At 34.8% G+C, this 13,018-nt stretch overlaps 3 protein-coding genes across 6 annotated transcripts; 1 reads left to right on the top strand and 2 right to left on the bottom strand.

Annotated features, from left to right (window-relative positions):
- The first annotated feature begins 170 nt into the window (after positions 1 to 170).
- Sobp (Sine oculis-binding protein) lies at positions 171 to 5,583 on the top strand. 3 transcript variants are annotated; one of them, XM_089171805.1, is made up of 5 exons: positions 571 to 712; positions 809 to 1,083; positions 3,237 to 3,600; positions 3,689 to 3,921; positions 4,075 to 5,583. In XM_089171805.1, the coding sequence occupies exons 2-5, from the start codon at positions 1,078 to 1,080 to the stop codon at positions 5,500 to 5,502; spliced, it is 2,031 nt and encodes a 676-aa protein (XP_089027931.1). In that variant the 5' UTR covers positions 571 to 712; positions 809 to 1,077; the 3' UTR covers positions 5,503 to 5,583. The 3 variants fall into 3 exon arrangements, with proteins under 3 accessions (XP_089027930.1, XP_015186177.2, XP_089027931.1); XM_089171804.1 differs by lacking the exon at positions 809 to 1,083 and having other exon boundaries at positions 171 to 712; positions 3,689 to 3,792; XM_015330691.2 differs by lacking the exon at positions 809 to 1,083 and having other exon boundaries at positions 180 to 712.
- A 61-nt stretch (positions 5,584 to 5,644) lies between these two features.
- Positions 5,645 to 9,802, bottom strand: LOC107071576 (uncharacterized). Of its 2 annotated transcripts, XM_089171803.1 has the most exons (7): positions 8,887 to 9,802; positions 8,540 to 8,591; positions 8,375 to 8,471; positions 7,176 to 8,302; positions 6,341 to 7,102; positions 5,883 to 6,250; positions 5,645 to 5,779 (listed from the first exon to the last, which is right to left on the bottom strand). In XM_089171803.1, exons 2-7 carry the CDS (start codon positions 8,585 to 8,587, stop codon positions 5,653 to 5,655), a joined length of 2,529 nt encoding a protein of 842 aa, XP_089027929.1. In that variant the 5' UTR covers positions 8,588 to 8,591; positions 8,887 to 9,802; the 3' UTR covers positions 5,645 to 5,652. The 2 variants fall into 2 exon arrangements, with proteins under 2 accessions (XP_089027929.1, XP_089027928.1); XM_089171802.1 differs by having other exon boundaries at positions 8,540 to 9,802.
- A 422-nt stretch (positions 9,803 to 10,224) lies between these two features.
- Positions 10,225 to 12,857, bottom strand: wmd (serine-threonine kinase receptor-associated protein wmd). The gene is made up of 5 exons (XM_015330718.2): positions 12,077 to 12,857; positions 11,518 to 11,816; positions 11,218 to 11,447; positions 10,711 to 10,847; positions 10,225 to 10,607 (listed from the first exon to the last, which is right to left on the bottom strand). The coding sequence occupies exons 1-5, from the start codon at positions 12,189 to 12,191 to the stop codon at positions 10,393 to 10,395; spliced, it is 996 nt and encodes a 331-aa protein (XP_015186204.1). The 5' UTR covers positions 12,192 to 12,857; the 3' UTR covers positions 10,225 to 10,392.
- Positions 12,858 to 13,018: the final 161 nt, after the last annotated feature.

Below are 13,018 nucleotides of genomic sequence, written 5' to 3'. Positions count from 1 at the left end.
TGCCTTCTTCTCTTCCTCTGCTTGTGGCATGTGAAGACTATCTAGCTAAGTATTTTTAGGAAAAACTCTTCCAACATTTTCTCGTAGGGAACACATTTTATTCTGGATATACACACTCTATACACACTATATATATATACATATATATTAGTTTGGCTCCGATCATTTTACTTTTAGAGCCAACATCATAATATACTTCTATTAAATGATTTTCAATGAGAATATTATTTTGTACGAAATGTATCGATCGATTAATTGTTCAATCATTTACGAATCAATTCGTCAATTATTTCTATGTTTAAGTAATGAAATAACGAATTTTATGGGATAACATAAATAAAGTAAAGTGTAAAACGATTAAAATAGAATGTTACGCGCGTTCATATTTAGAAATCATTTGAATGACTTATGAAACGCGTAGAAGAAAGTAATGGGAAGTAGGGTAGAATCAAATTTGAATATAATAAACGAAAGATCAGTTAAGACGCGAGTGTCATCGTCATCGTCGTCATCGTCGTCGTCGTCGTCGTCGTCGTCGTCGTTGTCATCGTCGTTACCCTCGTCGTCATCATCGTTGTCATCTTCTTCATCATCATCATCATCATCATCTTCATCTTTATCGTTGGAAGATAAAACTGTTCGTGACGATTTAATGGAAAGAAAAGGTGTACCAACAAAGGTGAAGAAAGAAGAGGCTGACGAAGAGATAAGGGTATATATTTCATTAACAATTTGATATTTTATTATTTAGAATACGTTAGTTTAGTGATCATGTCTTTTCTTTCCTTACACTGATTACGAGTTTCAGGTAATACTAGAAAGAATACTATACGTATTATTGCATGGGGTGCATGTTTATTACCTGCTTGTTCAAATTAACGATAGAAGAAATAAAAGATCAATGCAATAGGAAATGAAATGAAGAGGAAAACATGGTTGTGTTTTTTAGTCAGGACAATTACAAATGAAACTATCTAGAGTCAAGGAGAAAAAATAAGAATTTTTGGAAAAAGATTGTGCTTAGGAAGGAGGAAGGAAGGAGGAAGGAAGGAAGGAAGGAAGGAAGGAAGAAGAAGAATGGTGGTAATATGTCGCTTTCATGGTTTCAAGCATCACGTTATCGAGTAGTATAATGTCTCCTCGCGATACCTGTTCGTACAAAGATGAAACGGGGTATACATGGGAGAGAAGCAACGAGTTTCATGTTACTCTCCTTCGCCTGATTTATTCGAAATCATAATAGGTTGCAATACGACACCCACGGATCGGCTCTCATCATTATACCTTTCGCCTTGCGCGTATTCACCTGGTTGCAATGAATTTCTGCGTGAGATCGTTCTTGGAAAAGTATCGAAACGATATACCCGATACACACAACACACCGATACATCAAATGATGGATGAGAGAGAGAGAGAGAGAGAAAGAGAAAGATATAACTTTTGGTGCCTGGCCTCGAATTTTCGACGATATCGACAAGATATACTGTTACACTTAAATGTGTTTGAATTTTATTTCGAACATGCGTAGGCCACGCGCGCATTATATACACAGTAAATCTATATATAATTAATTTGAATTCGCTTGGAAATTGCGAAATCCAACGTTCGGTTGAAATCATTAACTACTATCGATCTTTGTACTCTTAGTTAGTTAATACGTATCAAAATAATTATAATAGAATTGTAAAAATTGCAACACCTTTTTCTTGCATCGAAAAATATCTTTGTAATTTGAAGACAACTTATGATTTTAAAGTTAAGAATTGTATATCGATTTGACATTGAAAAGTTAACCAACGATACTTATATACTGTATATAAGTGGTGTATAATATATACGGATTATATCGATTGAGTTTTTTGGCACGACCGAATCAAAGAGCCGCATTAAATGAGGAAGAAAAAGATAAAAGAAGAAAGGGAAGAGTAAAACGTAGAAAACGTAGAAAAAGTAGAAAAAGTAGAAAAAGAAAAAAGTAAGAGGAATCGTTAGACCGGATCGCGTGTCGAGGTGAAATAAGTAGACCTGGGGGTTTTACTTGGAAGCTTTTGGGACGGGGACGAGACTAATGCCAGCAGATAGAAGAAGAAAATAGTAGAGTTAATCGATGTTTGTTAATCCGTGGCAAACGACCGTACGCGGCCGGATACACACAGATATATCTATATCGATATAGGTACACTATGCCGATTGTGTTCGCGTGCACTGGGAAAGCGCACCTGCGTGCCAGACAGCGCGAGTACCATCATCCTCCTAATACAAACCTGATAATCATGAGCTTCCTATCCTCCTTTCTACGATTCGCGGTCGGTCTCTCGATCAATCGTTTCGCTATATCAGTATTGCAATATAATCCTCCAACGACTACGTATATATATATATACATGTATAGGTATATTAGGTATATTAGGTTTATCAATGCATCTAATAACGTATCTAAATGTAATTATTATATTATGTATAAATAAATTGTATTGCAATATATTCCAAACGACTATAGATGTAGGTATTAGAAAAATAATATTGAAATAGTGTAGTTTAACGCAATTCGTCTTTCGTTCGTTGTCTCGTTCGTCGAACCTCAACTGTAAAGGTTGAAGATTTATCGTAGCATATTACCTTCGCTCGAGCGTACGATATACCAGCATAAGAAGTATACGATGCATGGTGTAACTGAAACGAGTCGACTAATGGATTGATCCGCACGCCACGTGATATCCTCGATTTCGTATACCATATATGAACACAGATATACGTACGTACATACATCGGGGAGTACATATGCGTACTGGTTATATTTATACCCCTCACTGGTGGTACATGCATGTAGATGGACCACACGTATACATGCAGGAACCTCGGAGTATCACGTTTTGCTTCTCCGCGAAGCAATGCTCGCGAGTACAAGCCCTCCCATCCTCACCCCCCACCCCGCTTTTTGGCAAGATAAATAAATCAATTTCATTCGATTCGACTGTTTTTTTTTTTTTTTTTTTTTTTTATTTTGTTTCAAACCAAAGGATCGGATCCTTAACGAGAATACTTTTCTCCAAAGCTTTGTTTGTTTTGTTTTTGTTTTCCTTAACGAGGCGAATATTTAAATGAAACTAATTTGTTCGAAAAATAATCCTCGTTTATCGTGGATTTCATTATTTATTTGATTTTATAAATAGCAAACTGACTAATGAAATAAAGAAAATAATTAGTTGATTTGTATTATTCAATGTTGGTTGCAGGAATATGCAGCAACGGCGATGAGTGAATTATTGGGATGGTACGGTTATGAGAAAGTTGATAGCGGTTACACGAGAGGTTTAAATCTCGATCATTTTGCACCGGTTGCAACTACGAAACATCCCTTGCCTCAAATGGATCGACAATTTTTATTCGATGGAAGTTCGAGATCACCGATGCCCACGAATCATCATCAATCTGCTTTTTCTCATTCGTTACGAACTAAATTAACACCTTCCTATTATTCTAACGATATTTTTAAGAATAACGATAAAATGTCATCAAGTCCATCGTTACAAATCAAAACTGTTTTACCATCTACCTCAAGATTACCTTATCACAACGATTCAACTTCGAGTAGCCCAGGTGAACTAAAGTTAAACTTGTAATTGTTAAATAAATCACTTGTATCTATGGGGGTGGTGGTTCAATTATGTTTATTGCCACGTTACAGATGAAATGACGGAAATCGGACACAGATTGATATCCTGTTCTTGGTGCGGACGAATCGGTGAAACTTGGGAACCGGGAAGAACGAATCCACTTTCTTGCGGAATGGTCAGTGCTTTGGGACAATTTTGTAGCGAAGCTTGTTTCGCTGCCGGCCGAAGAGCAGCTTTTAAAAGAGCACGTACGTGCGATTGGTGCAGACACGTTAGAAATCCTATCAGTTACGTCGATTTTCAGGTCCACAAATTTATTTTATTTATATTATAAATCGTATTTATTTGACCCGATGAAAAGGAACCAAAAAAAAAAAACAAAAACAAAAACAAAAGATCATTCACTTTATTAATTGGATTAAAATTAATTTGTTTGTTTGTTTGTTTGATTTAACAGGATGGCGAAAGTCAGCTTCAATTTTGTAGCGACAAGTGTTTGAATCAATACAAGATGAATATATTTTGTCGAGAAACGGAAACTCATCTAGCCCTTCATGGATTAACAACGATTCCACCTAGCGATTCTGGAAAGGGTGGTGCATTGATCACTCCGGAACTTTGGCTTCGGAACTGTCAATCGCCTCGTAGTTCGACGGAAGAAATTTTAATCGTCGACGACGAGTCGATCAGCAGGCTCTCGCCTTTATCGCAAAACGCTGACATTGATCGTAAAGAATCGATAGATTTAGCCAAATCGGACAATTTGTCACTTAAGATAATAAGAAGAAATTCGTTTAACGCTACGTCGAGATCGAGAACGACGACTACGACAACTACGACGACGCCAACTACGACGCCAACTACGACGCCGACGACGACGACGACGACGACGACGACGACGACGATGAGGAATGATAGTGAAAATATTAAAGAATCTTTCAAAGATCGTGAATACGAAAAGTATTATCATTGTAGAATTCCTTATTCGGATTCGAATCTTTTAAATTTGAGCCAATCGAGATCACCTTCAGTTGATCATGCCAAACAACATATGATAGGAAACATGATGGACAGTGGTGAATTACACGATAGGCATAAAATATATAAATCTACAATAGAAGATAAAGGTGATGTACACTTGAAGGATATTAAAGGATTACGAGGAAGGGAATCGAGAAATTGGGATAACGTTCGATACTCACAGCAAAGGAAATTACGAAAATCTTCCTCTTGGATTCCAGAAACGTCTTCGTCACCGATACAATCGGAAACAATACCCTCGCCCCCCGAATCTTGTACCGACGAATCAAGACAACATAAATATAACTCGGATTTAAAAATCTATCCGGAACTTGCGGAATCGGTTAATCCCATTCAGTCACAATTCTCGTCACAATTCTCGTCACAATTCTCGTCACAATTCTCATCACAAACCTCATCCTCGTCGTCGTTGTTACCACCCGTAACGATACTCGTACCTTATCCAATACCAATACCAATTCCAATTCCAGTTCCTATACCGATACCTCTTCCCACCACGGTTTTTGCCAAATTTCTTCCGGATAAAGATACGTCCTTGAACAATACGGATTCCGACAGGAAAAGTTCTACCTCGGACAATTTAACTGATAGTGTTATATCTACGACCGATCATACTACTTCGGTAAAAACTCAATCACCGGTTACCCCAAGTACGGACAAGTGTCATTTCAACGTGATTTCTTCATCCAATAGCGACAGTGAACATACTAACGCGTTATTGAAGAAAAACAATCTTTCCAAATGTTCAACGAGATCGTTGAGAAAGAAGAAACGTGTTGTTAACGAGGATACAGAAAGTACAGATCGTCAGCCAAAGAGAAGAAGTAAATTTCTAATCACATAGGAACTTATTTCTCAAGTGTTCTAGACATTTTTATATCGTTTAGATTCAATTTGTCATTAAAAGTAACTATTTTCAAGATGATTCTTGATATTGATCAACTTGTTGTTCTCCTTCTTTTTTTCCGAGATTATTTAGATAAAAAAAAACAAATTATAATTCAGTGGTAGGAATGAAATGGTTTCTTCTTGATTTCCAATTGCTCAATATCGATAAGACGTAGTTTAATTTCGAACTCCATTCCATCATATCGTGGATGGTATCGCAGGATAGCAAGTGTCTGCCGGAGAAAATAATAAAATAATAATATAATAATATTTGTTGAATTAGTTTTAAGAGAACAAAGAGAAAAAAAAATGTAAATTGTTTATGTTGAAGCTTACCTTACGACAGTATAACTGCATTGACATTCGAGAAACATGGTATTTTCATCGCGAGATACCCTTTCTCTTATGGTTTTAAACATAAGCGTTCGTGGTCTGGCACAAATGGTTCTATCAACGACTTGTACCTCGTTAGTCGTACAACATGTCAAATCGATAATCAACAACGGTGGTCTTAAATCGTGTTCTTGTGGATAATTCCAAAACTTCATGCAACTACCATCGAGAACGCACCATCGTCGATTCCAAACGGCCAATCCACCAGCTTCGTCGCCGTGCGTCAAGAAACCAGAATGGATAAGCGATATTTTTATTTTCTTTGACAATTTGAAATTAATTTTACCTTGCAAAATCGAATTCGATGGTACCTGAGGTATAAACGATAATTATAATACATTCGAGATGTTAGAAGTTAATGTTAATTTATTGAAACGTTAAATAATTAATAAACTAATTACCGATAATAAATACCAAGGTGGAGCTTTGTGTAGATCTTGAAGGGTTAATTGTACGTATCCGGTTAATTGAAATGACGTTTCTCTGATACTATTGGAACATGATATTTCATTTTGTTTCAATCTTGATTTATCCAATTTTTTCCATAAATTGGTAGGCGAGGGACACGTAATGCTGTCGTTACACGATTGATGATCTCCGTTTTCATTGAAATTCATATGTCTTAATTGCAAACTGTAAACATCTACGACTATGACAAAATGAGGACTTAGATTTGGTACGGTTATTGATTCAGGAAAACGAATGGTAATTGGACTATCGAATGAATAATTTATAGCAGTGGTTGCCCAAACCGTTGATTCATGGGTCACCGTAACCATAAACCATCCACACGTATCAGGTGTTAAACCCGACAAATCAATTTTATCTTTATTAACGGTCAAACTAATTTGTGAGATGGTAACCTTGCCATGTTCGTATAGGGAAACAGTACCATCCTGGTATTCGTCGATTCGTTTAATTTCATTCAATACGGCTTTCTTCTTAAGCATCGATAATAATAATAATCTTTCGGATTCAACGTGTTGTACACTATATTGAAACATTTTCGTGAAATTACAAAAGTTCAAAGCTTTGCTAGCTTGATGTATCAACGTTTGTTGTATCTCCAATCTTTGTAAAAGTTCTTGTATTTTATCTTTGTGTTTTATAACCGAATCACCAATTATTCTTCCTTCCATGTTCGAGCGTGACTGTGATGATCCCTATTTAAAAAGAAACAAAATGTCACACACACATTTGTACGGTACGAATGTTTACCTGTTTGCTATAGAATACCTTTTTATTAATTTCTTGCGAAAAAGATCTGAGCAATTTGGTTTTTTTATTGATTTTTCTTGGTGGTGGTGGTTCGCTTGACAACAATCTTTCATTAACCGTCTCCTCATTCGTAGGAGTTGTCTTTGATTTATCGATGTTTTTATGATTTCCGTTGTCTTCGTAAGAATTAGTTAAATTATAAGTTTTGTTACAAGTTGAATGAAAGATGTAAGAAGTAGTGTTGTTAGGTAAATCGTTGTTAAGCGCATTGTCGAGAAATTTGTGCATCTCCAATGGTAAAATACTTTCAGTCATTTCCGAACTACCGTAAGAATATTTGTCTACGCTTTTCTCACCAAATTCCGATTTAGACGAATAAATAGGAAGTATAGTTGAAATCGAACTTGGTATTGAAAATGGTGATTCAGGTTTTTTCGTTGAATCCGCGGCTAATGATTTCATCGTAGATTCTAAATTTGGTTTCATTCGTTTAGGTTTTTCTATGTTTTTTTTCTTATTTTTATTAACGTTCTCGATATTGGCATAAATGGAAGAAAACGTTTCTTCGTATCGCATAGCTTCGTCTAATTTGTTAGCAATATGATTTTTTCTATTTGGTGAACAACAATCATCCATTTCTTTGGAAATATGTTGGAAAATTTGGTGTACACCTGGCATTGAATTGGTCAATCTTTTTTTCCAAAATTTCTTCGAATGACTTGCTAATGATGAACAATTGTATCGAAAATCAACAGACTTTTGTTTTGGTGTATCCATTAAATATGATTTACTACATTCCAACGATTCAAGATCTTCTCGGAGATCTTGAATTTCTTCGTTCAAACGAGTATAAAGTGTTGTAGATTTTTCTATAACTTCATCAACGTTCTTCAATTGTTCATTAATTGGGATTTTCATTTTTTCTGATAAATCTTCGCCACTCAACGTTCCATCTATTTTAAGATTCCAATTGTGACATTTTTTGCTAATAATATCGTTCTTCAATTCTTTTAGGAAAGTTTCGTTTTCCAAAAGTTTACTGGGTGTTATTACGTCATTTTCATACATTTCCGTTTTGACAAGGATTTCTTTGTTTAAACAATTCAATGCTGTGTCGGACAATTTGATACATGTGCTTCCAAAATCTGCTTGCATAAAACAAAGTTGTGATTAATTGAATAATTAGCTTATAGACAAAAAGAAAAACCTTGAAATACCTTTAAATCGGTAGACACTTATGGCACGCAAAATGTTCATTTTTTGTCTCAATTCGTATGAGTTTTTATTTTTAACAGTGGCACGATATTTTAAACGCTGAAAAATAAGAAACAATTGCTTTGGTGTTTCAAATGATTTTGTATTATTTGAGAATCAAAACTTACTCGAGTAAATGAATCATCCTCGTTATTTTCTTGATTACACGGAACCATATTGCTGTAAGAACAAATTTATTATTATTTTTGTCAATAACCTAATTCGATATTTTATAATAATATGTTTTTTTTTTTTTTAACAAGGATTACAAATACAAACATCCAATTTGTGGTTCGTTCTCGTCTTATTGACGATTCTTGTCAACGGTATTATTGTCCTACGTGACATTTAAACACTTGTTATTATTATCGTACAAAATTAAATTAATCATTTTTCGTCAAAGATTTTCTCAAAATTTCGAATATTTTTTTAGATTTATTTAATTTAAACGTGATTGTTTTAGCGCAATTGTTACCTTTCTTTTTGATTTCCGGTCAAAAGAGATTCCAAATAATTTCAAATGATTTCAAATGATTTCAAATGGTTGCAAACACGTTGAACTTTTGAACAAATTAACGTTTAAATTTGTTCTTTTTTATTATAGTTAAAATGATTTATTATTCTTTCAGTTAAATGTCAACGTATTTAATCGCAACGTATTAAATAGCATTCAAACGAATACCTTGATAAAAAAAACCGTAAAATATTAACATTCGTAGAGTTAGTCGTCACTATAGTAATGAAAAAGGTGTGTACAGTTGAACCTGGGATAAGTTTCACTAATGATAAGAGAACGATGCCATCTTATAAGATAATAAGATATTACAATAACATACCTAGTATTTCAATAACTCTATATTATACATCAGTAATAAAGATATTTTTCAAACTATCTTTATTCAAAGATTACTCTCGTTACGATATTGTTTTACATGTTTTTTATTTCAATAAAACATTGTTCTTAAAGTTTCAAGATAACTACTACTACAACATTAAAATAAAATTATATTATATTATATTAGAAAACTCTATTTTTGTAGGAAATCTTTCTTTTTTGTTTTTTTTGTTTTCTACACGCTAATGGAAGATATTATTGTACTTTTCTAACAAGAAAAATGTATGTATTTCTTATTTGTTCCATGTGAATTATTATGCGAATATAATGCAGTTGCAGTGACAAAACATAATCTAGACAATAATATAATTACAGTTTGAAATATGTGCCATCGCATACATTTTACCAGGTTGTAAGATTAAGTAATAGCTAGTACCGCTAGATGGCAGACAAAAATTCTCAGTCGATAAGATTAAGTAATAGCTAGTACCGGTAGATGGCGGCACGAGTTTAGTTCGAGAAGGTTAATTGCTGTTACTCGGTCGGTAAGTTATTTTTAAGCTACATATTTTACTGATTGTGAGTTCATAAAAATGATAGAAGTTTAATTTTTAATTTTTATATATATATATATATTCATTTATTAATTGTACTCTGTACACATAGTATTATCAAATAAAAAAAACAAAATAAAATATTTTAAATATTTGTTTAAATTGTTTTATTACACCTCCATTTTTTTTTATGATATAATAATGATATACTTTTATACGACAATAACAAATGTTAATATTTCTCTATTTCGTTCCTCCGTCCTAATAAATAATAACGAATAGCCTTCTACGTTTTTTTAGATATTCGCTAAGCTATAAAAAGGTTTGGTCCATTTCTTTTCATGAAGTTTTTTTGGAACATCCGAAAAAAACCGAAAACTCACTAAGGAGGGTATATGTCTCCTGAAAATCTTTTCGGAAATGCATCATTTCAAAAACATACTTTCTTTGACGGTATTTCACAGATGAATACAATTTTTCAATACATTTGTCATTATAAGAGATTATTCTATTCTCATATCACGTGTTAACTCTTATTTCACACATAATCATCCATCATCGTGTAGTTTTGAGAATAGAAAAACGCAGGAACTTAGTTGGCAGGAACTTCTTGTTTGTTATTAAGAAGTGTAGTAGCGTTTTCTTGTATGGCTGGAGCTTGTTCAACGCAACGCCACAATCCGTAAGTTTTGCCAACCGTTGTTTGCCATAATCTCAAAGTACCATCTTCCGAGCCACTTGCATAAAGTTCTCCATCCGGTGAAAATCGTACACAATGTACAGGACCAAAATGTCCTTTAAACGATTCTATTCGATCACAAATGTACACAAGTTAAATAATACCTTCATAAAAACAGAAAAAAAAAGAAAAAAAAAGCAAAGTTACAATATAATATGAGATTAACAGTACCTATTTCTGTACCAGTCAAATAATCAAATTTATACATTTTTAAGTCTTCACCGCCGCATACAAAAATACTACAATCAGGATGTAAACTGGCACTATTTGCTTGAGTTGGTACTGTAAAGTCACGTATTTTAATTAACCTAAAACAAGAGAAACAGAAAAATGTAGTGTTATTTCTATAAATATAAAACAAAAGAAAAGAAAAGAAATAAAAAAAGTAGAGCATTGAGAAGTAGACATATATCGAGTCATGCGATATTTCATTTGTATGCAGGAAATACTTTTTATGAGGCCAAGGTGAGCTGGCTGGCTGGCTGACTGGAGCTGACGCATGAGCAACGAATTAACAAGTACATGACAAGGAAATTAATTGAACGTGAAACGCATGTTAAACGCATATTAAACGCATGGTAAAAATATCCTAGATGGACACACATATACCTTGAACTATTTACAAATAATCTTACATGTAAAAAAAAAAACATAACAAAACATTATTTAACGACATACTCTTTACTATCCCAGAAAGTAACGATGTTTGAATGAGTAGTCGTGATGATACTGCCATCCTTAGATACTTCCATAGAATTAGGTATGGCAGGAAAATCTAACCTCCTAACTTCTTGACTACTATTTCTATCCCAAACTCTTAATGTTTTATCATCGGCACAAGAAACCAATGCAGTATTGTCTTTGAAGAAAGTAACATGCCTGATACCACTCGTATGACCTTTGAAAACCTACAATTTTTATTTTTATTTGTTATTTACAAGTTCCATAATGGACAATAAATAAAGAAGTATTTCTTGCCTGTGGTGCTGCTTCTGGTTGATTTAGATCATAAATACGAACTAATTTCTCATTAGAACCGGTACACAAGTAATTCGAATCAGAGCTAAAGTTAACCGATTTGACAATGTGATTATGTTGGAAGGAATAAACTTCTTCTCCATTGATGGCATCCCAAACTTTAGCATTAAAGTCAGCTGCACCAGTTGCTGCTCTAGTTGCATCCCGGTTCAACGCGACACCCCATACTGCACCTTTGTGACCTTCGAATGTACCAATCCAATCTCCAGTGTCACCCTGTCGCAACATTGGCTTCCCATCTGACAATAAAAAACAATTCCCAATATAATCGATGTATAATAAAAGAGTAAAAGTTAGCCGGCATTGCCATGACGGCTTTAGGCAACAAATTGGGCCAAGGTAATCGGAACGATTGTGATTGTAGAAAGACAAGAAAAAAAGAAAAAAAGAAAAAAAAAGAAACAGGAGACAAGAATGAAAGGAATATTTTAATACAAAATAACACACACACACAATTTTGTAAATACAATGTTTATATAGGGGGATTTGATGTTGTTACCTTTACAAGCGGAAATAAGATAATATCCAGATTCGGTGACATCGGAAAATGCAAGGTGCACGACGGGTCTTGTGTGTCCACTGCACGTTAGCGGTATCTGTCTCAGATTCGCCATTGTTTCATTCCTTTACGTTTAAATACGAGGATTTATATACACGTTTGAATCCAAAATTGTTGTACAATGAATTGTTTGAATTGTTCAAAGTTAACGTAACCAACGTTACTTTTATTATTAAATAACAACTCTGTCCTGTATATCCTGTTGTTTGTAATTATTACTGTACTTTCTCAACACTTATACACGTACGTATGTGGGGTGGTGATAGATAGTGACATACGCGGCGAATGCATATACACACGCACATATGCGCGCGCGCGCGCGCGTGTATATGACAAACTAACAAACGTTGACGTTGACTCGAAATGAAAGGTCTCCTCTCTCGTGTACGCTTGAAACGTACTCGAATCCAGCCACCGTTGCGACTGCTTACGACTCCTTACCAAATGACACTACTACCAAATGTATCCGCCATTGTTGTTTCGCAGGTGTACTGCGGACTGCGGCCACGGCCAAGTTCACACCAGTAAAGCCAGATCGCGGAACATTTCGACCTCTTCTCTCAAGCCCAGCATGCCTCGCAACAAAAAACAAATTTACGTGTCGGCGGTGTGTCGAGAAATCGAAAGAAGCCGAGGTTAGCTGCACGACAGAGGAGAAATAATACCCCCACCACACGTTGTTTTACACCTTGTTCAAATGTGCATTGTGTCCATGTATTTCTCCGCGATGCGTGATGGGGGTATTATTTCTCCTCTGTCGCGCAGCTAACCTCGGCTTCCCTCGGCTTCTTTCGGTTTGCCGACACACCGATTGGTTCTCACAGGAAGAAAATCTGTTGCATTGGTTAAACAAACAATATGGCGGCCTCGAAGAGGGCTCGT

Source organism: Polistes dominula, unplaced genomic scaffold (genome assembly GCF_049000335.1).
Source record: "Polistes dominula isolate Pdom_NZ unplaced genomic scaffold, Pdom_raw_medaka contig_84, whole genome shotgun sequence".
Lineage (NCBI taxonomy): Eukaryota > Metazoa > Arthropoda > Insecta > Hymenoptera > Vespidae > Polistes > Polistes dominula.
This window is presented reverse-complemented; position numbering and strand designations above follow the sequence as displayed.

Coding starts and splice junctions, on each gene's coding strand:
- Sobp (XM_015330691.2), top strand. CDS start 431: ATGGGAAGTAGGGTAGAATCAAATTTGAATATAATAAACGAAAGATCA. Junction 3,601..3,688: donor TTCAACTTCGAGTAGCCCAG/GTGAACTAAAGT, acceptor GCCACGTTACAG/ATGAAATGACGGAAATCGGA. Junction 3,922..4,074: donor TCAGTTACGTCGATTTTCAG/GTCCACAAATTT, acceptor TTGATTTAACAG/GATGGCGAAAGTCAGCTTCA.
- LOC107071576 (XM_089171802.1), bottom strand. CDS start 8,587: ATGGTTCCGTGTAATCAAGAAAATAACGAGGATGATTCATTTACTCGA. Junction 8,472..8,539: donor AGGATGATTCATTTACTCGA/GTAAGTTTTGAT, acceptor CTTATTTTTCAG/CGTTTAAAATATCGTGCCAC. Junction 6,251..6,340: donor CACCTTGGTATTTATTATCG/GTAATTAGTTTA, acceptor TTTATACCTCAG/GTACCATCGAATTCGATTTT.
- wmd (XM_015330718.2), bottom strand. CDS start 12,191: ATGGCGAATCTGAGACAGATACCGCTAACGTGCAGTGGACACACAAGA. Junction 10,848..11,217: donor ACTTTCTGGGATAGTAAAGA/GTATGTCGTTAA, acceptor CTCTTGTTTTAG/GTTAATTAAAATACGTGACT. Junction 10,608..10,710: donor TTTGACTGGTACAGAAATAG/GTACTGTTAATC, acceptor GTGATCGAATAG/AATCGTTTAAAGGACATTTT.